Source organism: Hemiscyllium ocellatum, chromosome 9 (assembly GCF_020745735.1).
Source record: "Hemiscyllium ocellatum isolate sHemOce1 chromosome 9, sHemOce1.pat.X.cur, whole genome shotgun sequence".
In the NCBI taxonomy this organism is placed as follows: domain Eukaryota; kingdom Metazoa; phylum Chordata; class Chondrichthyes; order Orectolobiformes; family Hemiscylliidae; genus Hemiscyllium; species Hemiscyllium ocellatum.
In genome coordinates, this window is record NC_083409.1 from 52,366,181 (window position 1) to 52,392,186 (window position 26,006).

Sequence of the window (26,006 nt, forward strand, 5' to 3'; positions counted from 1 at the left end):
AAGCGGTTCCAATTTAAAAGTGAGATAAGGAGAAATTTCTTCTCTCAAAGGGTTGAAAGTCTTTGGAACTCCTTGCCACAGGGAGCTCTGGGATAGGGTACTTGTGTATATTTAAGGCTGAGATAGATAGATTCATGATCTGTAGGGGAATCTAAGCTTATGGGATAAAGGCAGGCAGGCAAGTAGACATGAGGAGTTTTGAATCAGCCATGAACCTATTGAATGGCAGAGTAGGCTTGAGGGGCCAAACTGCCCACTTCTGTTCCTATTTCTTATGGCCTTATGCCCATCATCTCCAGCAACGCAGCCCCATACAATAGTATGCGTTAAAATATCTTTCGCAAAACGTCAATCATAACATTACATTTCCTTAAAATAAAAACTCTTGTCAAACAGATCAATAAAAAATGTTAATCACCTAGGCCTTTTAAAAGCAACGCACAGCAGAAACTCTTCATATTGGAATCTTTATCATGTATAAACAAACATCATGCAATTGACATAAGAGATCAGAGAGTCATCATCAGGCAGTCATGGAGTGGTACTGCCACTGGACTAAAACTCCAGAATCCCATACTAATGCTCTGGGGATATCTATTCAAATTCCACCATGTGAAAACAATGAAAATTTTGTATTACAAGCTAGTTTAATGGTGACCATGCAACACTATAGATTGTGGTAAAAATCAATCTAGTTCACTCTTACCTCGTCTGGCCAGTTCCAGACACACAATCATGTGGCTGACTCTTATTTGCCCATTAGGGACAGGTAAGAAGTGCTACCTAGCCAATAACGCATATATTTCAATAATTTTTTTTAAAAAATGCTATATTTTCTCTGGAGCTTGGCTATTTCAGTACTCTAATGAATATCTGGGCTTTCAACCAAATTCGGAATGTTCAGAACAGATTGAAATTAATGACACAACTGGCGTAAAAACACCTTAAAAGTACAGATATGGAAAAAAATCTAAGTGAGTATTGCTTATATCCACCATTTTAAAATTTCAGTTTGAGTTAATGCATGCAGAATGATATTTTAAAGTGAGTGAAATACCCACAGGAAACAGATTTGAAGAATAAAGTTGATGATTCAAATATCCCACATGATTAGTTTTCTTGTTCATGCTGTCAGGAAGAGGTAAATTCCAAACAAAGAATGCAATATAATCTATAGGATATCCCAAACAGCTGTCAAGTTATTTACAAGCGACAAATTCAAATGTATAACTGTCGTAGAATTGCAATCAGATAATCTGAATTTGTTGCTTGTCAATACACTTGAATTTGTTGCTTGTAAATACTTTGAGAAGTGTTTGGGATGTCTTATATAATATAGATAATTTAATTTCAATCAATTCAGGTGGCTAAATATACTAAAAGTACTGAAAAGCCTCAGGAAGAAAAAAACATTAAATGAAATAAATCTTTGCATGATATAACTTTGCATTAAATTTAACATAATGAAGATCCACTTTGATGCTGTTACCTAAGACGCAAATCTTCCCAGATTTTTAGGAGTCCACAAATCATTAAAATTTCATAATACTTTTTCCAACATTCCACTGCTTCGGCTGCTGATGGATCCTCTCTTATATTGCTTTGGTACTCAATAAGCTCCACTCGTTTGTTTCTATACTTTTCCAATGTTCTTTTGAAACGCTGACCTATAGGGCCTGGTATTGTTCCATCTTGAATATCATAAAATCTGAGAATTATTAAAAACATGTAGAAGGGAATATAAAAAGATTATTGCAGTATAAGAATAGTTGGTAAAGTTTGCTTCTTAACTATGAAAAGTTCCTCCCAACTGCTAAATATTAAATAAACTTCTACCTCAGTTCTAGGTCCTAAAGCTGAACAAAGAGACCTTGGAGTACAGGTTCACATCTCCTTGAAAGTGGAGTCGCAGGTAGATAGGATAGTGAAGACGATGTTTGGTATGCTTTCTTTTATTGGTCAGAGTATTGAGTAGGAGTTGGGAGGTCATGTTGCGGCTGCACATGACATTGGTTAGGCCACTGTTGGAATATGGTGTGCAATTCTGGTCTCCTTTCTATCGGAAAGATGTTGTGAAACTTGAAAGGGTTCAGAAAAGACTTACAAGGATGTTGCAGGTTTGGAGGATTTGAGCTATAAGGAGAGGCTGAACAAGCTGGGGCTGTTTTCCCTGGAGCGTTGGAGGTTGAGGATTGACCTTGTAGAGGTTTACAAAATCATGAGGGCCATGAATAAGGTAAATAGACAAAGTCTTTTCCCTGGGTTCGGGGAGTCCAGAACTAGAGGACATAGGTTTAGGGTGAGAGGGGAAAGATATAAAAAAGACGTAAGGAGCAACATTTTCACACAGAGGGTGGTATGTGTATGGAATGAGCTGCCAGAGGAAGTGGTGGAGGCTGGTACAATTGCAACATTTAAGAGGCATTTGGATGGGTATATGAATAAGAAGGGTTTGGAGGGATATGGGGCGGATGCTGGCAGGTGGGACTAGATTGGGTTGGGATATCTGGTCGGCATGGAAAGGTTGGACAAAGGGTCTGTTTCCATGCTGTACATCTCTATGACTCTACTGTGGTCTCCCTGATCTTCTGAAATAGTTGACACAATGCCAGTGTGATCTATCTTGAAACTTAAGAACTGAGCATCCACACATTTCTGGGCTTGAGAAGTCTGAATATTCACAACCACTGGTGAGAAGACTTGTCTCATCTGAATGTTGAATCCTTGATCCTGAAATCTGGGTCCCTAGATTTAGAAATGATCGAGTGAAAATAAAACTCCTAGTGCCTGAACCTTCAGGAAATCCAGCAGAAGATTTCAAAGTTGCATTCTTGAGTGATTTAATAAATTTCTTGTTTTGCACTTACTGACAGTTCTTAACCCAGAAGCTGTGTTTGTTGATTTACAATGCTGGCCATTTTAAAATCTCCTCTGTACAGTCTATTCTGATGACAGGGCGGTTCAGTTACCACGTGACCCCACATTATAACAAAATTGCATTAACAGCAGCACCATTTAAACCAATGGGACTGGAATCACGTTATAATCAATGCAAGTAGGGAAAGTTTGCATTCTACAAATAATGGTTTAAATTCAACAATCATGTCATAGCCAATTCCCATTGAAGAAATGCACGTCATAGCAGAACCAACTGTGTTGCCAGAATATTGCTGGAGTGTGGTGTTAAGGAGATGGAGGGTTCTGTGATATATCTTAATTAGTCTACAATGCTTTAACTTTATTTAACATTTGAATTGCTTTGAATTGTGCAATATTGCGTTCTCTGTTGTAAGCTTCTGTCAAATTAAATTCTCTCAAGGGACCATTTATGAAAATGTGACCTGAGTAGCATGTGGACACATTTGTGTTTTTTAAAAAAGGTTTGCTTTGGAAACCAGCTGTTGGATGCATTCCCAGTAAATCTTTTGTTCAGTTTTTGGCTGCTTATGGTGTTCTAGTTCGTTCCAGATAGAAAATGACAACTTCGAATTTGTGAAAAATTATGGAGAAAGGAAGTTATTGCCACCTGCAATGTTAATAGTTCGTGGAACATCAGGCTATTTCTCTGCAACGGAAGTACCTCTGGGTTTTTACTAGACTATGACAAGTATAATTAGCATTTGAAGCTGTTGGTTTACGCATGACTCTGATATGTAGTAATATTTTTGTTCTTTGGTAACCTAAGCTCAATATCATAGGAACTCTTGTTCTTATGTTCAAAGTTAAATGCTTCTTTAGTTTTTGTGCAAGCAACTAGGTACCTGCTTGTGGAATCCAGGTAATATGCAGCAAATTGAAATTTGAATTGCTGTATACAATCTATCTATTCTTGGCAAACAGCATTGATGGAGTTACAAAATGGAGAAACTGGATTCTTAGCCCTACTACATCTGAACCATTGCCAGCTCCATCACAAAAGTAAAGAATTCAGCTCTAAGGAGAGGCTAAAATAGCTAGGGTTGTTTTCTCTGGAGCAGCAGAGCTGAGGGGAGACTTGATAGAAGTCCATAAAACGGAGATGCATAGGTAGGGTTGACAGTCAAAATCTTTTTCCTAGAGTTGAAATGTTTAATACTAGAGGGCATGCACTTAAAATGAGAGGGGGGAAGTTCAAATGACATGTGAGGGGCAGGGTTTTTTTTACGTGGAGAGTGGTATACGTCTGGAACATGCTGCCAGCGATGGTGATGGAGGCAGATACGAAAAGGGTGTTTAAGGGGCTTTTAAATAAGTACATAAAAATGCACGAAATATAGGAATATGGAACAGGTGCAGGCAGCAGGGATTAATTTCATTTGTCGACATGTTCACATAACATCCTGGGCTGAAGGGGAGGTTCCTGTGCTGTAGTGTTCTATGTTCTAATTCTAGACTCTCCAGCTAAGGAAATCAGCTTCCCAGTATCTACATTATCAAACCCTTGCTGTCTTTCTTATGAATTCCAGATAACATCAGGCCATTCTATTTTGTTTCCTAGGTAAATGAAGGGAAGCTATGTAGTGAACCTTTATGGCAGCCTTCGAAAGGCAGGTTTATCATTTACACAGAGCACACACTGTACACCAGGTGTGATCTCATCAGAGTCACATATAATCATAACAAGAATTCTTTTTCCTTTTATAGACTAACACCTTAATAATGCAAGGAGGAGGCTAGAAAAGTACAGCAAGGCAGGCAGCATCAGAAATTGGACAAGTCCAAAGTTTCAGATATAACCCTTCTTCAGGAATGGAGGTAGGGGTAGAGGGAGTTTCAGATAAAGAGAGGGGGGATGCTTATGGGTGGGGAGAGGGTCAGAATGGTGAATTGATGATAGGTGAATATAGGTGGTAGGTTCAACCTGGTAGGTCAATGGAGGGGTGGTGGGAAATGAATCCGGTTGATAGTTGAAAGAAAAGGTAGGTCACAAGGGTGAAAGGGAGGAGGAGGAATGAAACGGAGGAGGTGAGGCTAGAAAGTGAGTTGGGGGATAAGTGATAAGGTTATTTGAAATTGGAGAACTCAATGTTGAGTCCTCCGGGCTTTTAGCTGCCCAGGCGGAAAATAAGGAGTTGCTACTCCAATTTGTGATCTGATTCACTGTGGCAATGGAGGAAACCGAAGATGGGCATGTTGGAGAGGGAGTGGAAAGAGGAATTGAAATGGGCGGTGACCTTGCGGGTCAGGCTGAGGTGCTCTGCAAAACATCCCTTAGTTTACGTTTAGTCTCACCGATGTAGAGAAGACCACACTGGGAGCACCAGATACAGTAAATTAGCTCGGACGAGAGGTAGATGAACCACTGTCTCACCTGGAAGGACCTTTCCAGACCCTGGATAGAGGTGAGGGAGGTGGTGTGCCGTCGGGTTTTGCAAATTTTATGGTTGCAGGGGTCTCTTTGTCGGCCAAGTCAAATGTTCCTCAGTACACAAACGGATACTGTTCCCCAACTCTTCCACAGTTACATCGATGACTGCATCGCTGTTGCATCCTGCACCCAGGCTGAATTGGAGCAGTTTATCGACTTTGCCAACAATTTCTACCCTGCCCTCAAATTCACTTGGTCCATCTCGGACACCACCCTCCCCTTCCTTGACCTCTCCGTTTCCATCACTGGCATCAGTGTACGAACTGACATTTACTACATACTCACAGACTCCCATAACTACCTGAACTACATCTCCTGCCAACATGTATCCTGCAAAAACTCCATCCCATCTTCCCAGTTCCTCCATCTCCGTCACATCTACTCTGACGAGGAGACGTTCTAAGCATCCCTATTTTAAACAATGTGCTTTTCCCACCTCTGTCATCCAGACAGTCCTCCAATGCACTCCTCCATTTCCTGCTCCACTGGGGTAAACCCTGCACTGTCCAAACATAATAAAGACAGAATGTCCCTTGTCCTCACTTTCTACCCTGATTACGCATCCAATGTATCAATGTATCCTCAAACACTTCCGCCAACTTCAATTAGACAGGGTCACCAATAACATCTTTCCCTTTCTGCTTTCTGCAAGGACCATTCGCTTCACCACTCCTTGGTTCACACGACCCTCCCAACCAAACCCCACAAACACCAGGTATCTTCCCCTGCAACCATAAAAGACACAAAACCTGCTGGCACACCACCTCCCTTACCTCCATCCAGGGCTCTAAACAGTCCTTCTAGGTAAGACAGAGTTTCATCTGCATCTCCTCCAACCTAGTTTACTATGTCCAGTGGTCCCAATGTGGTCTTTTCTACACTGGTGAGATCAAACGTAAACTAGGCACATTTCGCAAAGCATCTCAGCCAGGTTCACAAGGGCAAGCTTGACCTCCTGGTCACCGTCCATTTCAATTCCTCTTCCCACTCTCTCTCCGACATGTCCATCCTCGATCTCCTCCATTGCCCCAGTGAATGAGACTGCAAATTGGAGGAATAACACCTCATTTTTCGCCTGGGCAGCCTACAGACCAGAGGATTCAACATTGAGTTCTCCAGTTTCAAGTAATCTTCCCACCCATCCCCAACTCACTTTCTAGTCCCACCTCATCCCTTTCATCCTTCCAAGCGACCTTTCCTTTCAGCTACCAACTGGATTCATTCCTCTCATCAACCTACCTGCCACCTGTATTCACCTATCACTACCTCACTATTCCTTCTCTCTCCCCACCCATAACCCTTCCTCCCCTTGCCTCATAATCTGAAAATCCCCCTACCCTATCTCCATTCCTGAAGAAGGGTTATATCCGAAACATCAGACTTCTCCACCTCCTGATGCTATCTGGCTAGCTGTATTCTTCCAGCCACCTGCTTGTCTACTTTGGATTCCAGCATCTGCGGTTCTTTTTGTTCTAACCTTTATGATGTAGGCTAACATATTATTTTTAATTGCTTGCTGTGCTCTTCTGTTAACTTTCTGTGATTCGTATGCTAGGACACCCCAAAATTTCCTGCGTATTAACATGTAGTAATCTGAGACCTTTTTTAAAAAAATCTCATTTTTATTCTGCCTAGCATGGTGGATAATTTTACATTACACTAAATATGACACATTCCTTCCACTCACTTAAGCTGTTCATATACTCTTGCAGCCTCTTTCCATCCAGTTACACCTCAGGCAGAAATTAATGGAGTCTGGTGCGGTGGCAGGATGGTGTACAGACCAGGATAGCTGCACAAGGTGCTGCTCCTCTGACTCCTGGTGATGGGAAAACTGTCCGACTTTTGTTAAGTGACAGGAAGGAAATAATTCTACTCATTTATGAGCTACTTAAAACTAAATATCTGTTAGCATATGAAGATTTAAATGATGACTTAGGGATTTTACACAAGTGTCCAAACCCATCAGAAAACGTGGCCTCCTCTTCTGGTCCTCTGCACCACCCTGCCCATCAGTACATGGCATCATTTAACCCTTCTCTGACATGTTCTGGATGTATGCCTGTCACAAGCAGGCAAGTTCAGAATACATGTACTTGTACAGATGCATATCAGCCTTTTAAATCTGGTGCGGATACCAGCAATGCAGATGTCTGGAGAATGGAGACTTTCTCCAGAAATCGTACATGGTAAGATGGGCTAGTATTGGGCAAAATGGGTGCCAAAAGAGCATGGTATTGAATTATGCTTTGAGAGAGATTTCACTAGGCCTTGTGTCAAAAAAAACCTCCAAAAAAAGACTAGATAAAACTAGCCAAAGGAAGGTAAGAGTCAGCCTCATGATTGATTGATAAACTCACAGATTCATAGTATCAGAGATCACAGAAAGAGATTCTTTGGTCCAATCAGTTCATGCCAAACATAAACCCAAATTGGACTAGTCCAACCTTCCTAATGCTGGCCCATATCCCTCAAAACTTCTTTTTTTACTTACTTACCTTGTCCTGAGCTTGGATGGCACTGGCGACAGTGAGAGCCCAGTGAAGAGATCACGAATGGACCCTGTGCATGTACTTGAGCAGGCCTACCATACATTTCAAGGGGCCTCAAGCCAGGCCCAGGGTGTGGACCTCAAGCAGGCCCTTGGGTGGACCTCCCACTGAATGTGACTGGGCCCAGGGCCTGGATTTCGAGCAGGTCCCTAGCTACTTTTCCAAAGCAGGCACAAGACCTAGAATCAGTGGCTACTACATCAGCAGAGGTAATGTTGATGAGATAAGTCCAGCAGCAAAAAATGGCACTTGAGGATAAATGACTTTGTTGTTGGCTGGATCCAGCACAGGTGGTAGCAAACCGATGGCAGAAGGGCATCACAGCAACCTTGATCTGATAGGGTCAGTGATGAGAGGTACAATTCTGACATTGGTTGGTCCAGTGGTGGAGGAGTATCAGCCCAGTGGCAATGATGACACCTGAGGATCGGTGACTTTGATGTTGGTTGGGTCTGGTATAGATGGCAATGGTGCAATGGAGGAGGGATGGCAGCACAGGCTTTGGTGATGATGACAAGCTGGCTCAGGACTGATTGAATCTTAAGTTATACCTTTCTTTTTCCCCCTTGTTTTTAAATTATTCAAAATGGCATGATATCATGGCAACAATGAAGGTTTTTCACTGTATTTTATTGTACTCTTACTGCAAAGTACACTTGACAGTAAAATCAAACTCAAATCTCTCCACTAAGCTATTGGTCCCTGTCCAGTTCAGGTTAAATCAATCCTTTTTGAATTGGTCTTTTCTGTCCCAGAAGAGATCCTAATTGTCCAAAAACCCAAATTCCTCAACAAAACAGGACGTCTTCAGCCACTGACTCATCTCCTTTATCCTTTTGATCCTTCCCTCATTTGACTTTAGCATAAACCAGATATTACTACTTTTAGGATTCCATTTTTTAATATCTTCTAACTAACCACTTATATATTCACTCAGTAAAGCTTAAATCTTTTCCCTAAAAATGTCATTCCTACCAATGTGTAAAATAATTTCTGGCTTCCAATATCTCCTTAACAATATGCATGAAACATTTAGAGACATCCTTAATCCTAGCACCAGGAAAGCAGCATGTCATCCTAAATTTATGCTCACTGCCTCAGAATCTTCTGCCTGTGCCCCTGACATGAAAGTCCCGATAACAAGCATTCTTCTAAATTTTGTCAAACACTGCCTAACATAATAATCATTATTGGTATCGAATAACTGACTGTCCCTTCTACTTTCCTCAGAGACACTATCCATTTCAAGAGTACCCAAAGCTAAATATCTATTCGAAAAAGGAACAGCCACCGGAGACTTTTGAATTAACTTCTTAACTTTCCTGACAGTCGCCCGTCTATCTGACTGATCCTGCTGTAATCACTTTTCTACATCTACTAGCCATCTCACTCTGTGCCTCTTATACACCTTCAATGTCGTTAAGCCTAAAAAAAAGCAACTTTCAACAACACCTTATACATAAAATAAACTACCTTTCATTACCAAGAGAAAGTAATGTTAAAATGTGAAAAAATTAATAATTAAGCATAAAATTCTTAAATAAAATCAACCACTTAGTTGATTTATTGAATTAAACGACTTATTTTCAATAAATTCCTCAGATTAAAAAATATCTTATCCAGAGCTGACTCCCCAAAATGAAAACATAACTCTGTTTTAAAAAAAATTCCTCAGCTAATCAAAAGAATTTCTTGCCATCTAGAAAATAAACTCTCTTTAAAATGCGTATAGTCTTTTCTTAAGCTTCTAAATTTGGGGAAAAAAACTTCAGCGGTTCACTGAAGGCATCAGAAAGCTTGTAGAAAGATGTCTGTTGGAGAAAAAATGTGCTTGTTTTTGTTTTTTTAATATTAAAGAAACAAAATAAATAAAAATTTTATATTTGTGAAATATAATAACTACAACAAAACTATAATAACTATGTATGTCAGCCTGCAATTTCAGGAGCTGCTGCAAGATCCACGCTGTTCACTTGATCTTGACATAGAGTCATAGAGATGTACAGCACGGAAACAAACCCTTCAGTCCAACTCGTCCACGGCGACCAGATATTCCCAATCTAATCTAGTCCCGCTTGCCAGCACCCGGCCCATATCCCTCCAAACCCTTTTTATACATATACAATATTCATATACCAGATCCCTTTTAAATGTTGTAATTGTACCAGCCTTTACAACTCCCTCTGGCAGCTCATTCCATACACACACCACTCTCTGTGTGAAAAGGTTGCCTCTAAGGTCTCTTTTATATCCTTCCCCTCTCATCCTAAATCTATGCCTCTAGTTATGGACTCCCCCACCACAGGGAAAACACCTTGTCTGTTTACCCTATCCATGCCCTTTATGATTTTATAAACCTTTATTAGGTCACTCCTCAGCATCCAATGCTCCAGGGAAAACAGCCCCAGCCTATTCAACCTCTCCCTATAGCTCAAATCCTCCAACCCTGGCAACATCCTTATAAATCGTTTCTGAACTCTTTCAACTTCACAACATCCTTCCGATAGGAAGGAGACCAGAACTGCATGCAATAATCCAAAAGGGGCCTACCCAACATCCTGTACAGCCAAAACATGACCTCCCAACTCCTATACTCAACGCTCTGACCAAATAAAGGAAAGCATATCAAACACCTTCTTCATTATTCTATCTACCTGCAGCTCCACTTTCAAGGACCTATAAATCTGCACTCCAAGGTCTTAGTTCAGCAACACTCCCTAGGACCTTACCATTAAGTGTATATGTGCTGCTAAGATTTGCTTTCTGAAAATGTAACACCTCGCACTTATCTAAATTAAACTCAATCTGCCACTCCTCAGCCCATTGGCCCATCTGATCAACATCCTGTTGTAATCTGAGGTAACCTTCTTTGTTATCTACTACACCTCCAATTTTGGTGTCATCTGCAAACTTACTAACTATACCTCTTATGCTCACATCCTTTATAGAAATGACGAAAAATAGTGGATCCAGCACCGATCCTTGTGGCGCTCCACTAGTCACAGGCCTCCAATCTGAAAGGCAACCCTCCACTATCACCCTCTATCTTCTACCTTCGAGCCAGTTCTGTATCCAAATGGCTAATTCTCCCTGTATTCCATGAGATCTAACCTTGCTAACCAGTTTCCCATGGGAACCTTGTTGAACGCCTTACTGAAGTCCATATAGATCACATCCACTACTCTGCCCTCATCGATCCTTTTTGTTACTTCTTCAAAAAACTTAATCAAGTTCGTGAGACATGATTTTCTACACAAAAAGCCATGTCGACTATCCCTAATCAGTCCTTGCCTTTCCAAATACATGTAAATCTTGTCCCTCAGGACTCCTTCCAACAACTTGACCACCACTGACATCAGGCTCACCGATTGTAGTTCCCTGGCTTGTCCTTACTACCATTTTTAAATAGTGGTACCACATTCGCTAACCTCCAGTCATCTGGCACCTCACCTGCGACTATCAATGATACAAATATCTCAGCCAGGGGCTCAGCAATCACTTCTCTAGCTTCTCACAGATTTCTGGGGATTTATCCACCTTTATATATTTCAAGACTTCCAGCACTCCCTTCACTGTAATATGGGCATTTTTCAAGATGTCACCATCTAGTTTCCCACATTCTACGTCTTCCATGTCCTTCTCCACAGTAAGCACTAATGCAAAATACTCATTTAGTATCTCCCTCATTTCCTGCGGCTCCACATAATGGCCGCCTTGCTGATCTTTGAGGGGTCCTATTTTCTCCCTAGTTACCCTTTTATCCTTACTGTACTTATAAAAACCCTTTGGATTCTCCTTAAAACTATTTGACAAAGCTATCTCATGTTCCCTTTTTGCCTTCCTGATTTCCTTAAAGTGTACTCCTACTGCCTTTGTACCCTTCTAAGGATTTACTCAATCTATCCTGTCTATACTTGACATATGCTTCTTTGTGTTTTCTTAACCAAACCCTCAATTAGTTGATGGTGCCAAAAATTACAAAATCAGACAAGGAATAGATGGCTGGTGGACTTGGAATGCATTTTCCTGTACTGACAGCAGTTGAAAACACTACCACAAGGCTGAAAATAATGAAGCATATATTGCCACTTCATCAAAAATCTGGACTGTTTGAGCTTCAGATTCTATTGTACTTCCACCAGTAGAATTGAGCAATCCAAGAAGGGAAATTGATCCTATACCTTGACAGCGAAAAAAAACATGAGAAAGGGAAAGTGACACTGGCTGATCTATAACTAGGCATTCTGACTAAATGGCAGTTGGGTTTCTCATACACTCCTCACAAACAGCCAAAAAATTGTGGCAAACTGTTATGAAGATGCTTCCAAGCCAGCTCCAACGCTCTTCAACACAGCTTCTAAAGTCAAAGCTAGGCTCTTCACTGCAGCAGGAACCAGTTTACCTGGCAAAACTACATTAGTACTTCCGCCCTCTATGCATATAAGACCACATGTCAGGAATTATTTCAAGAATAGTTCAATTTCTTCATTCTTGGATATGCATGAACAATAAGCTTTTCTCATTTTTTTGCATTTTACACCATTGTTAGTTGCTATAGTTTTTGAAACAGTTTTATAGAACTGGCTTACAAACGTATACGTTCTTCTATAAGTGCAGTGTAATTTTCACAGCCTTCCTCATCATCCCAGTCTCTCCACAGAAAGTCATAAAAGAATCTGAAAAATTCATAATAAAATGGAGTTAACAATCTGTAGAAATTGACATGATCATTCAATTTGGAAAAGTTTATTTTTGTATTTACCTAACATTTTCCAGAGCTTGAGCAATACCACGTACAGCTGAATCCTGATCATCTATTGGATAAACTTCCAACAATGGAACACAGTGATCTAACTCATCCAAAACTTCCTCAACAAGTTCTCTTGGCAGATTAGCAATATTCGAAGAATATGGTTCTATGATTGATACTGTAGCTCGCAAATGAGAAGATTGGCTTTGTCGAGGTCTACAACTGACCTACAAAACATTAAAGGGAAGACAAAAAATCGCCCACAATTACTAGGACCTTCATCATTAACTTAAAACATACAAGCCAAATATATTAAAAAAAGGATATGACATCAGCCCACAAGTAAAATACCTGTGAACATTATTGCTTCAAGATTTTTAATTCTGCATGATCAGATAATATCCTCTCCTGTATGTAAATCTTTGACATGAACATAAATACAGCAAGACCTGGATAACATTAAAGCTCGGTGGAAAATAACATTTTCTAGACAACGACCATCTGCAATTGGATAGAATCCAACCATCAACATTCAATGCTATTACCAGCACAGAATGCTCCAGTATCAATATCTTGGGTGTTACCATTGACCAGAAACTGGCTCGTCACATAAATACTTGAACAGCATGCCAGAATCTGCAGCAAGTAATTCACTCCCTGACTTCCAAAGGCCTGTCCACCAACTACAAGAAACAGATTAATTGTGCAATGGAATTCTCCCCACGTGTTTGACAGTATCCAGTACAAATCAGACTGACTGACTGCCATAATATCCAAAAGTCATAGTTTATAATCCATTTGTAATACTCAAAACATTCCCCTCTACAGGTGTAACTCATAACTGTAGTCACTCTGCCCTTCACTAAAGTTCAAAACTCTTCAGAGAATGCCACAAGAACATAACACCCTTACCTTCTCCATTTGATAGTGAACGTGACTGACTTTGATGGAGAAGCTAGTATCCTGCCAAATCTGCAGGTCTTTAATGTGGCCTGCAGCATATATGAATCAGTTATTTTAAGTGTATGATAAAGTCTGAGTGGCCCTTTCATTGTCTACTCAGAGAAAAGACTTTCCCCAGAATAGGTCCAGGCTCACACTCTCAGCCTAAGCAGAAGATTCCAATCGTTAAGACTGGGAATCCTCCAACAAATTCATGAATTCCCAAAGTCTGTCTGCACAAGTCAGAAATATGATGACATATTCTACATTCATTACAGATAAGTGCAGCTTCACCTTCATTCACGAAACTCAATATCATACAGGATAGTGCAGTCCATTTGATTGGCTTTCAATGTTCCCACCCGAAATATTCATTTCCTTTACCGCCGATGCACAGCCGTGTACCATCAATAAGATTCACTGCAATAACTTGCCAAGACTACTTTGACAACACAATTCAAAACCATGAACTATATTACCTAGAAAAACAAAGGCAACAGATGCATTAGACATAACTATCTCTAAGTTTCCTCCCAAGTCACATACCATCATGACTTAACACTACATTGCCATTCCTTCATTCCTGCTGAACTAGAGGCCTGAACTACCTTAACACAGAGTTGATCCATATCACAAGAACTATAGAGGTTTAGGAAATGGCCCAGTATCAGCTGCTCAAAGGCAATTAGTGACGGTAATTAAGATGGTCTTGCCAGAGTGCAAATATCCCAAGTTCAATAAAAAAGGTTCAAGTGCATTCAACATAAACACGTGTTGAATTTAGCTCTTACGTCAGAATTTAGACTCTGCAATGATAATTGGAGCTGTGGTCCTGCTAGAATTTAACCTGAACCTGGAGGGTCATGTCATGGGTAAGTAAATACTTCCTTGCAGCACTATCAAAAAGGCCCTAGAGCACAATCCTGGTGATTGAGAGAAGACTGATGTGGCAGCAATTGACCAGACTAGATTTTTCCTTTTTGTAGATTGGATTCATACCAGCACTTTTATACTGTGCTTAATGGTGCCAGGATTGCAGATACTGGAATAGTTTGATTATTGACACAGCTTGTTCTGAAGTACATGATTTCAGTTCTACAGCTGCAATGTTATTAGGAACATAGCTTTTGTTGCCCCAGTGTACTCAAGCAATTTCTTCATGTCTCAACAAGTGAATGAATTGGTTAACAGCAACTATTCATAATGCTGAGGACTTTAGACGGCCACAATGATTCATCCATTTGGCAATTCTTAGTGAAGGTAACTGCTGATGTTTTTACCTCTTCTTTTCCACTGGTATGCTGGATTCTGCCGTTACGGGAATGGAGAAGTTTATATAGCCTCACCTTAATATTAGTTGATTAACTGTCGATCAAACATTCATAGCTCAATGTGGCGTGACTGCAAAGCTTAGATCTGATTTGTTTAATTGCTTAATTCTGTGCACATAGTTCTGTGGATATCGCAATATAACCAAATCATGTTGGTAATACTCAGCATATCTCACAACATCAGTGGAGGAACGAAGAGTAGATATTGATGACTTTTCAGTTTCACTGTTTAGTATTCATTTATGTTGTCACTTCAGTGGTACCTAATTTTTGTTATGGTGGTAATGCCATACAAAACAATGGAGGGTGTCCTCAATGTGGACTTGGGATTTTGTCCTGGATCAATTAGGGAAAAGTAACATGCCAAATATCTGCTAGGCAATGACCATCTCTAACAAGAAAGAATTTCCCTTGCTGTTCAACAATATGACTATTGCTGAATTCCCCTACCATCAACATTCTGATAGTTACTATTTACCAGAAACTTAACTGATACTGTGGTAACAAGAGCAGGTCAGAGACAGAGAATTCTGTAGCACATAATTTAACTCCTGACGCTCAATGCATGCTCCCCATTTATGAGGCACAAAAGTCAAGAATAAAAAGACAAGAACAGAATAATCTTCACTTGCCCTGGATAAGCACAGCTCCAGATGTATTCAAGAAGTAATTGGCATTCATCACACCTTAAACACTCCTTCCATTGCTGGTGCACATGACAGCAATGATTATCATGAAGAACATACAATTCAACAAATCTAGTTTGACAAAACCTTTCAAAACCAGAAATATAGAAAGTACATGGGAGCATCATCACATGCAAGATCCCCTTCAAGAAGCATGCCATCTTAACTAGGAATTATATTGCCATTCTTGATCAGAAACCTGGAACTCCATTCATAACAACATTATGGGTATACCTACACTAGATGGACTGTAATTCTAGAAAGTGGCTCACAGTCACTTTTCAAAAGCAATAAGTGAACAGCAACAAACACTCTTCTTGTCAGTTATGCTCACACTCCATGGAAAAATAAGAAATTCCCACCTTTCTCCCTATATATTGTATCTCTGAAAGTCAAAGTTGTTTGATACTACAGAGGTTCTTAAAGATTAGTGGCCAGTACCAAGTCACATAGACAGATAAAGTTCCCATTACATCAACCAGTTCAGTGATAACAGCTTGAACTCTGCTTATCCAGTTGCCCCTCTCCAAAGTTTGTTTGTCTGTATATCAAATGGTGACAAAATACAGCCGTAGTGAGATATCCTATCATGTGGCAATTGATTAAAAACCCAGGGCACATTTCTTGCCCAGGAAAGTACTATCAAGTACTATAAAATAGTAAAGCTGTAAAATGGAAAAAAAATTGCAATTTCATAAGAAAGTTGAAGAGGGAAAACTGTGATTGTCCTTAGTTTGTTTTCCTTGCTAAGTATTAATAGGTTTTCTCAATACGAAATGTCAGTGAGATTTATCGCAAAGTAAGCATGCATTCATAATATATCCTCATTTACTCTTAGGCAAATCCATTGAAATATTGCAAAATGTTTACAAAAATAACTTTAGATTTCATTATAATTTGTAGCAAACAAAAATTGTCAGTTTGCATAACATAACCTACCTCAACCAAGACACCAACATAGGGTATAGATCCTTCATCATACTTTACAAAGAAGAGCTCTGGATTTGTTTTCCATACGCCTAACCATGTAGTTCTTGCACGAAGCTTTTCAGTGAGATACTTGCTCATTGCTTCATCTGCTTCTTCTGCCTTTGTAAGAATAAAACAATTGAATATTTTAGGTTTATTTCCACGCTAATGATCATGCAGGTAAGTAATAAATTCAATCCATTCAACAAGTAAGTCCTGCAATTGAACAGAAATGTCAAACCAAACAATCTTTAAAGCAAAATGTTATCTTTCTAGCTTTCTTATCCAATGGCTCTCGATAGCCTAAAATATTAGCATTCTTCAGTTCTTTTGTGCCACACTGTGTGCAAGGATTTCAGGACTGGTAGACGTGATCTACATGGACTTCAGTAAGGCACTCGACAAGATTCCCTATGGGAAACTAGAGAAGGGTATATGAATAGGAAGGGTTTGGAGGGATATGGGCCGGGTGCTGGGCCTCTTGCTGAGATATTTGTATCATCTATAGTCACAGATGAGGTGCCAGAAGACTGGAGGTTGGCTAACGTGGTGCCACTGTTTAAGAAGCGTGGTAAGGACAAACCAGGGAACTATAGACCCATGAACATGACGTCGGTGGTGAGTATGTTGTTGGAGGGAATTCTGAGGGACATATATTTCAAAAAGCAAGGACTGATTAGGGATAGTCAACAACACTTTGTGGGAAATCATGTCTCACAAACTTGATTGAGTTTTTTGAAGTAGTAACAAAGAGGATTGATGAGGGCAGAGCAGTAGATGTGATCTATATTGACTTCAGTAAGGCATTCAATGAGGTTTCCCATGGGAGACTGGTTAGCAAGGTTAGATCTCAAGGAATACAGGGAGAACTAGCCATTTGGATACCGAACTGACTCAAAGGTAGAAGACAGAGGGTGGTGAAGGGTTGTTTTTCAGACTGGAGGCCTGTGACCAGTGGAGTGCCACAAGGATCGGTTCTGGGTCCACTATATTTTGTCATTTACATAAATGACTCGGATGTGAGCATAAGAGGTACAGTTACTAAGTTTGTAGACACCAAAATTTGAGGTGTAGAGGACAAAGAAGAAGGTTACCTCAGATTACAACAGGATCTTGAATAGATGGGTCAATGGGCTGAGGAGTGGCAAATGGAGTTTAATTCAGATAAATGTGAGGTGCTGCATTTTGGGAAAGCAAATCTTAGCAGGACTTATACACTTAGTGGTAAGATTCTAAGGAGTGCTACTGAACAGAGACCTTGGAGTGCAAGTTCATAGCTCCTTGAAAGTGGAGTCGCAGGTAGATAGGATAGTGAGGAAGGTGTTTGGTATGCTTTCTTTCATTGGTCAAAGTACCGAGTACAGGAGTTGGGAGATCATGTTGCGGCTGTACAGGACATTGCTTAGGCCACTGTTGGCATATTGCGTGCAATTCTGGTCTCCTTCCTATCGGAAAGATGTTGTGAAACTTGAAAGCGTTCAGAAACTATTTACAAGGATGTTGCCAGGGTTGGAGGATTTGCGCTATAGGGAGAGGCCGAACAGGCTGGTGCTGTTTTCCCTGGAGCATCGGAGGCTGACCTTATAGAGATTTACAAAATCATGAGGGACATGGATAAGATAAATAGACAAAGTCTTTTCCCTGGGATGGGGGAGTCCAGAACTAGAGGGCATAGGTTTAGGGTGAGAGGGGAAGATGTAAAAGAGACCTAAGGGGCAACTTTTTCACGCAGAGGGTGGTATGGGTATGGAATGAGCTTCCAAAGGAAATGGTGAAGGCACAATTGCAACATTTAAGAGGCATTTGGATGGGTATATGAACAGGAAGGGTTTGGAGGGATATGGACTGGGTGCTGACAGGTGGGACTAGGTTGGGTGGGATATTTGGTCGCCACGGACAGGTTGGACCAAAGGGTCCGTTTCCATGCTGTACACCTCTATGACTCTAAGTCCACCCGACCCTCCGAACAATAACCCACCCAGACCCATTCCCTTATCCTTTATTTACCCCTAATTAATGCACATTACACCATGGGCAATTTAGCATGGTCAATTCACCTGACCTGCACATCTTTGAATTGAGGGAGGAAACTGGAGCACCTGAAGGAAACCCACGCAGACACAGGGAGAATGTGCAAACTCCACACAGATAGTTGCCAGAGGCAGGAATTGAACCCAGATCGCTGGCACTGTGAGACAGCAGTGCTAACCACTGAACCACCCTTTTTGTTAATTTTGATTAGATTTCCTACAGTGTGGAAATAGGTCCTTTGGCCCAACCAGTCCATAATGCCCAGACACATTTCCCTCTGACTAATGAATCTAACACTGTGGGCAATTTAGCATGGCTACTTCACCTGACCTGCACAGCTTTAGACTGTGGGAGGAAACCAGAGCACCTGAAGAAAACCCACACAGACAGTCACCCGAGGCTGGAATCGAACCTGGGACCCTGGTTCAGTGAGCCACTGTACCCCCCTTTTTATTTAGGTCCTGGGGAGTGTTACTGAACAAAGAGACCTTGGAGTGCAGGTTCATAGTTCCTAGAAAATAGAGTCTCAGGTAGGTAGATTAGTGAAGGTGTTTAGTATACTTTATTTTATTGGTCAGAGCATTGAGTATAGGAGTTGGGACATCAAGTTGTAGCTGTACACAACATGAGTTAGGCCACATTTTGAATACTGTGTGCAATTCTGGTATCCTTCCTATCAAACTTGCAAAGGTTCAGAAAAGATTTACAAAGATGTTGCCAGGGTTGGAGGATTTGAGCTATAAGGAGAGACTTAGTAGGCTGGGGCTGTTTTCCCTGGAGTGTCGGAGGCTGAGGAGTGACCTTATAGAGGTTTATAAAATCATGAGAGACACGGATAGGACAAATAGACAAGGTCTTTCCCCTGGGTTGGGATGTCCAGAACTAGAGGGCAAGGTTTAAAGTGAGAGGGGAAAAATATAAAAGGGACCTATGGGGTAACTTTTTCACACAGAGTGTGATGTGTGTATGGAATGAGCTGCTAGATGACGTGGTAGGAGGCTGGTACAGTTGCAGCATTTAAAAGGCATCTGGATGTGTATATAAATCGCAAGGGTTTAGAGGGATATGGGCTAAGTGCTGGCAAATGGAACTAGATTAGGTTAGGACATCTGGTCAGCATGGACAAATTAAGTCAAAGGGTTTGTTTCCGTGCTGTACATCTCTATGACTCTATGATTAGATTAGACTTACAGTGTGGAAACAGGCCCTTCGGCCCAACAAGTCCACACCGACCCGCCGAAGCGCAACCCATCCATACATTTACCCCTTACCTAACACTACGGGCAATTTAGCTTGTCCAATTCACCTGACCCACACATCTTTGGACTGTGGGAGGAAACCGGAGCACCCGGAGGAAACCCACGCAGACACGGGGAGAATGTGCAAACTCCACACAGTCAGTCGCCTGAGTCGGGAATTGAACCCGGGTCTACAGGCGCTGTGAGGCAGCAGTGCTAACCACTGTGCCACCGTGCCTATGACCTTGGAGCAACTTTGTGATGATATTATGGAGCTGAACACTGAACATAAATTAGAGCTAGATGACATTACACTAAACTAAAACAAACTACAATAGACAATCTACAACGCCAGAGTGTCCTGAGAGCACATGGCCATAGATACAAATAGAGGCAGCACAGTGGTTAGCACTGCTGCCTCACAATGCCAGGGACCCAAGTTTGATTTTACTCTTAGGCGACTGTTTGGAGTTTGCATATTCATTCAGTGTCTGCATGGTTCCCCTCCTGGTGGTCCGGTTTCCTCCCACATTCCAAAGATGTGCAGGATAGGTGGATTGGCAATGCTAAATTGCCCATACTGTCCAGGGATGTGCAGGCTAGGTAGGTTATCTATGGCAAATGCAGAGTGAGAGGGATAGGGTAGTGGTTTGGGTGTGTGTGTGATGCTCTTCATTAGATCGATATGGACTTGATGGGCTAAATGGCCTGCTTCCACACTGTAGGAATTCTATTCTACAAAGGGTGGTTTAGTTTTTATTGTAACAACAAGTTTGGAGCCTGATATCTATGACCACCACGTATAGCATAATTTAGTATTAATGTATAATAAATAGTGTTACTATGAACTGTAAGCCTGAGGACAGTTTTTGACTTTGCCTTCTCTTTGAACCCAAACTCACAATGTAGCGTCAAACCAGACAATAAAAGATGGTAGCATTAGTGGGATTTGCTATGTCACAAATCTTAGCAGCAGTGATGATCAAGAAACAGACCTAAGATTGGCTAGAGAAGAAAAAAAGTTCTTAAAATATTTTTATAAATGTAACCATTGGTACAGCTTTTAAGAGCTGCCAGCAGCCAGAAAAATCACAGAGCTTAACAGCTGCTATCAAGGTAACCTCAGAGCAGAAAGCTCCTCCAGAGTAAGCCCCAAACACTAAGTCTCAAAAAGCCCTTCACAATCAATAATAGGGAAAATGAAGTTTTAAGGAAACAGTGAGAGCAAGAAAGACCCAATAGCAGCTAAGGGAAGAAATCTGAGCTGAGTACCCATGAAAAGTAAATGATTCTTCAACATATAAGCAGCTTCAACACCTTCAGGGAAGGAACAAAAAAAGATGATGCTGTAATACGAATACTGAAAGCTGTTAAAGTTTCTGTTGCTCTGTGTGCTGTTTTTAGATGTAAACTTCAGATTGAATTACAAATTCAAAGTTTTACTTGGACAGCTAAAAAGTTTCATTAATTTTACAGATTAAAATACCAAAATTTGGTTAAAAGCAATGGAAACAAATCTGATCATGTATTGTCAAATTTGATATGATAATGATTACGAATGACACCATAGTAGACATCTTTTCTGCGGTCAAAAAAAATTATTGAATCTTATTGAGTGAAACTACTTCAAGAATGTTTCTGATGAATCCCACTTGATCAGCAGAGATTAACATTTTACCACCTGAATTAAAAATGTTTGCAGAGATGTTGTATGATTAAAGTGATATTGAGTGTCAAACAGACAGTCAAAGATCACATGTTATATGGAGAAAACGAGCATTATCAATAACTGGGAATCTTCCCTAATAAGCACGAAAGCATGTTTTGCCCTCAACCTCTTGCTAAGGATACATGAACTAGCACACTATGGAAAATGTCTTTCAGCAACAGTATCTGAAATTGTGTACTGGACTACATGCTGAAACTACCCAGCTTCATAATAGGAGAATATGATGTCCTAGATGTTTATAAGCAGCAGGCCTTATGGTGAATGATGAATGGGAATTTTCTAAGTATTCTGATTGTTCCCTAGCCATATTGCTTGTACGAATCAACAGCTCAGAAGGTGATCCCCAGAAGACCAAGTTGGTGAGGGAGTTCCCAACTCCTAAGTCAGTGCACAATATACGATGGTTTCTGGGTATCAAGTATCAATTTACTGAATTTTTACCACATCATATTTGCTATGGAATGCTTGTAAAAGTCTCTTGAAAACATTACAAATGTTATTCAGTTGCACAGCAACAGATAGCCTTTCAGAAAACTGTACACTTTTGGTCTCCTTACTTGAGAAAGGATGTACTGACACTGGAGGCATTGCAGAGGAGATTCACTAAGTTGAGTCCGGATTTGAGAGAGTTGGCTTATAGGACAGATAGAATAGACTGGGACTACACTCATTTGAATTTAGAAGAATGAGGAGGGATTTTACAGAAATATATAAAATTATGAAAGGAATAGACAAGATACAAGCAGAGAGGTTGTTTCTCCTGGCAAGTGAAACTCGAACAAGGGGGCATTGCTTCAAAATAAGAGGGAGCAGATTTAGGACTGAGTTGAGGAGAACTTCTTCACTGGAAGGGTTGTGAATCTGTGGAATTTCCTGCTCAGTGAAGCAGTTGAGGCTACCTCGTTGAATGACTTTAAGGCAAAGAGAGATAGATTTATAACAGTAAAGGGATTAAGGGTTATAGTGGGCAGGTGGGTAAGTGAAGCTGAGTCCTTGAAAAGATCAGCCACAACCTTATTGAATGGCAGAGCAGACTTGACAGGCCAGATGGCCAACTTCTGCTCCTATTTCTTATATTCTTATGTTCTAAAATTAAGTACATGCTGATCTCCATTGATATCTTAATCCATTGCAATCTATTCTATCCTATGTGTATTGCTGTTGATGCTTCAGCCACAGGTAGTGGGATAGTTCTTTTTCAGGAACAGCAGGCAAGACAGAAAAAGCCCATACATTATGCTTTAAGAGGTATGGAAACTTGGTACATCCTTATTGAGAAAGACACTTTTAGTGGTTACATGGGCTTATGAAAAAATTTCTTATTACATTCTGTGTATCAAAGCCATGATAAGACTAATTATAAATCTTTGGTTGCTTGCTGGATGAAAAAGAGTAAGCAAAAATATCTCATGTACAATGCCTTTCAGCCCAGACTTATAAAACTCTCATATGAAACTCAATATGTCCAAGGCAGGTGTCAATTGTTAGATGTTCTTTCCAAAACAATGGTTGAAATACTCACTTATGAAGATGATGTTTTTGGGGCTGAAGTACACTCTTACACTCAAACAACCATATTATCTTGGCCATCCTCTTGAAACAAACTTGATGTCATTAGGAAAGTACAAAAGAAGGAACACGAGTGCACTAATGTGTACAGGTATTGCATTCAAGAATGGCTTGGAGCTTGGTTTGCAGACCACATCACCAAGTCTACTCTGAACACAAATAGCACTTTTCTGTACAGTCATAGTCATACAGCACAGAAACAGACCCTTCAGTCCAGCCTGTCCATGATGACCATAATCCCAAACTAAACTAGTCTCCCCGCCTGCACTTGGCTCATATCCGTCTAAACATTTCTTATTCATTACTGACCTAAATATCTTTTAAATGTTGTAACTGTACCCACATTACTACATCCTCTCGCAGGTCATTCTACACACGAATCACTCTCCTTGTTAAAAAATAACTGCCCTCAAGTCTTTTAAGAAGATTTCTACTTTCACCTTAAAAATATGTGCTATAGATTCTGTGTCAAATGATCCTGCCCCACTAGCTACCTAACAAAGGAGCAGTGCTCAGAAAGTTAATACTTCCAAATAAACCTGTTGGACTATAACCTGGTGTTGTGTAACTTTTAATTTTCTTCAGAGGATTTACTTAGGCATAATTAATTGCAGAATAAGAGCTTATGAAGCTGTTTAGTAGCCAGGAATTACAAAACAGGAGATCTCATCAACAATTGTAATACATGAATAATACGCAGTAATGAATAATGGAAATCTTTAATACTTGCAGAATATCCTGACTGACCCTGGATCTGTTTCAGCACAGACCAATTCGTTTGTGAAGGTAATTTCTACATCACTGTGGTCAATTACTACTCAAGATGGTTTGAGATTAAAAAACTGATATCAATGATTGCTTAAATGGTTGAGAGAGCCCTGACGGAGATACTTATCATTCATGGTATCCAGGTGTTGTTGTTTCTGACAATGGTCCATAGTGTGAGAGTGAGGTGTTTAAAGTAATCGGAAAGACATTGAGCTTTCAACATGTCATAAATTTGTCTTGGATATCCTGAGTTCAATGGAAGACAAAATGAGTAAAACCGTGAAAAATCTGAGACAAGTCCAGATTTTCTTACTGCTTTATTCATTTGCTGCTCCAGCACACTCTCCTCAGAATTGATTGTGAAACTTGAAAAGATTCAGAAAAGATTTACAAGGATGTTGTCAGGGTTGGAGGGTTTGTTTCGAGACGGTACATTCCAATGACTTGATGATGATGGGATGCAGACTAAAAGCTCAATTCAAAGTAAATTGGTTCTGATGGACAATAATATGGTAGGCAATACAGATTGCTTCCCACGAGGAATGCCAGTTCCAGAGTAAGCTAGCACAAAATCAGACAATATGGCACAGAATTAGGCCATTTGGCCTCTCAAGTCTACTCCTTATTTGGTATGTTGATATAGAGCCTTAGAGATCGAAACAGACCATTCGGTCCAATTCACCCATGATGACCACATATCCTAACGTAATCTAGTCCCATTTGCCAGCACCTGGCCCATATCCCTCTAAACCCTTCATATTCATGGACCCATCCAGATGCCTTTTAGATGCTGTAATTATACCAGCCTCCACCACTTTCTCTGGCAGCTCATTCCATACACACACAGCCCTTTGCATTAAATCTTTCCCCTCTCACCCTAAACCTATGCCCTCTAACTCTCGAGTCTCCCACCCTTGTCTATTTGCCCTATCCATGCTCCTCATGATTTTATAAACCTTTATAATGTCACCCCTCAGCCTCTGACACTGCAGGAAAAACAGCCCCAGCCTATTCAGCCTCTCCCTATTGCTCAAATCCTCCAGCCCTGGCAACATCCTTATAAATCTTTTCTGAACTACTTCTAAGTTTCACCAACATCCTTCCGATAGGAGGGAGACCAGAATTGCACACAATATTCCAAAAATGGCCTAACTAACGTGTTTCTGATGTGTTTCTCAACCCCATTCTCCTGCCTTCTCCCCTTAACCCTTGATCCTCTTACCAATCAAGAACCTATCTGTGTCTGTTTTAAATGTACTAAATGACGTGGCCTCCACAGCCCTCTGTAGAAATGATTTCCACAGATTAAATACCCTCTGACTGAAAAAATCCTTGCTCATTTCAGTTCTAAAGGGTTGTCTTATAAATCTCAGGCTGTGCCCTCTGGTCCCAATCTCTCCTACTTGAAGGAACATCTTCTCCAAGTCACTGAATACTGACCGAGAGCTCTCAACCAATTCTCCTATGACAAGCCTTTCATCCCCAGGATCATATAAACTTCCTCTGGATCCCTTCCAATGCCAGCACATCTTTCTTTCGGTACAGGGCCCAAAACTGCTCACAACATTCTAAATGTGGTCAAAGCCTTATATTAGCCTCAGCAGGACATTTCAGCTGTTGTATTCTAGCCCTCTTGAAATGAATACCAACATCGCATTTACCTTCATAACTGCCAAATGAACCTGCATGTTAATCTTAACAGAATCCTGAACCAGAGTTCCCAAGTCCCTTTGTGCTTCAGATTTCAGAAGCTTTTCCCGATTTAGGAAATAGCCTGAGCTTTTAGTCTTCCTATTAAAATCAACTCTAGCTTTCCTACTACTCTTGACCCACTCCAATTTGCCTATCGGACCAACAGATCCATGTCAGATGCTATATCCTCCCTAAAACATCTTGACACCAAGAACAGCTACGTAAGAATCCTACTCATTGACTACAGTTCAGCCTTCGACACTATTATCCCCTCTAGACTGATTACTAAACTTAGTGATCTCAGACTAAGCCCAACTTTCTGCAACTGGACCCTCAGTTTCCTTACCCACAGGCCACAATCAGTGAAGAGTGGGGACAATATTTCATCTTCACTAACATTCA

At 40.6% G+C, this 26,006-nt stretch overlaps 1 protein-coding gene across 1 annotated transcript in view; it reads right to left on the reverse strand.

Moving 5' to 3' along the window:
* The window catches only part of LOC132818508 (testicular spindle-associated protein SHCBP1L-like), a 67,018-nt gene that overhangs the window by 34,443 nt on the left and 6,569 nt on the right, over positions 1–26,006 (reverse strand). The window contains exons 2-5 of the mRNA XM_060829568.1: positions 16,548–16,697; positions 12,662–12,876; positions 12,489–12,575; positions 1,490–1,708 (exon numbers count right to left, since the gene is read on the reverse strand). Of these exons, the coding sequence (XP_060685551.1) occupies positions 1,490–1,708; positions 12,489–12,575; positions 12,662–12,876; positions 16,548–16,697 (671 nt within the window). The remainder of the gene's footprint in view (positions 1–1,489; positions 1,709–12,488; positions 12,576–12,661; positions 12,877–16,547; positions 16,698–26,006) is intronic.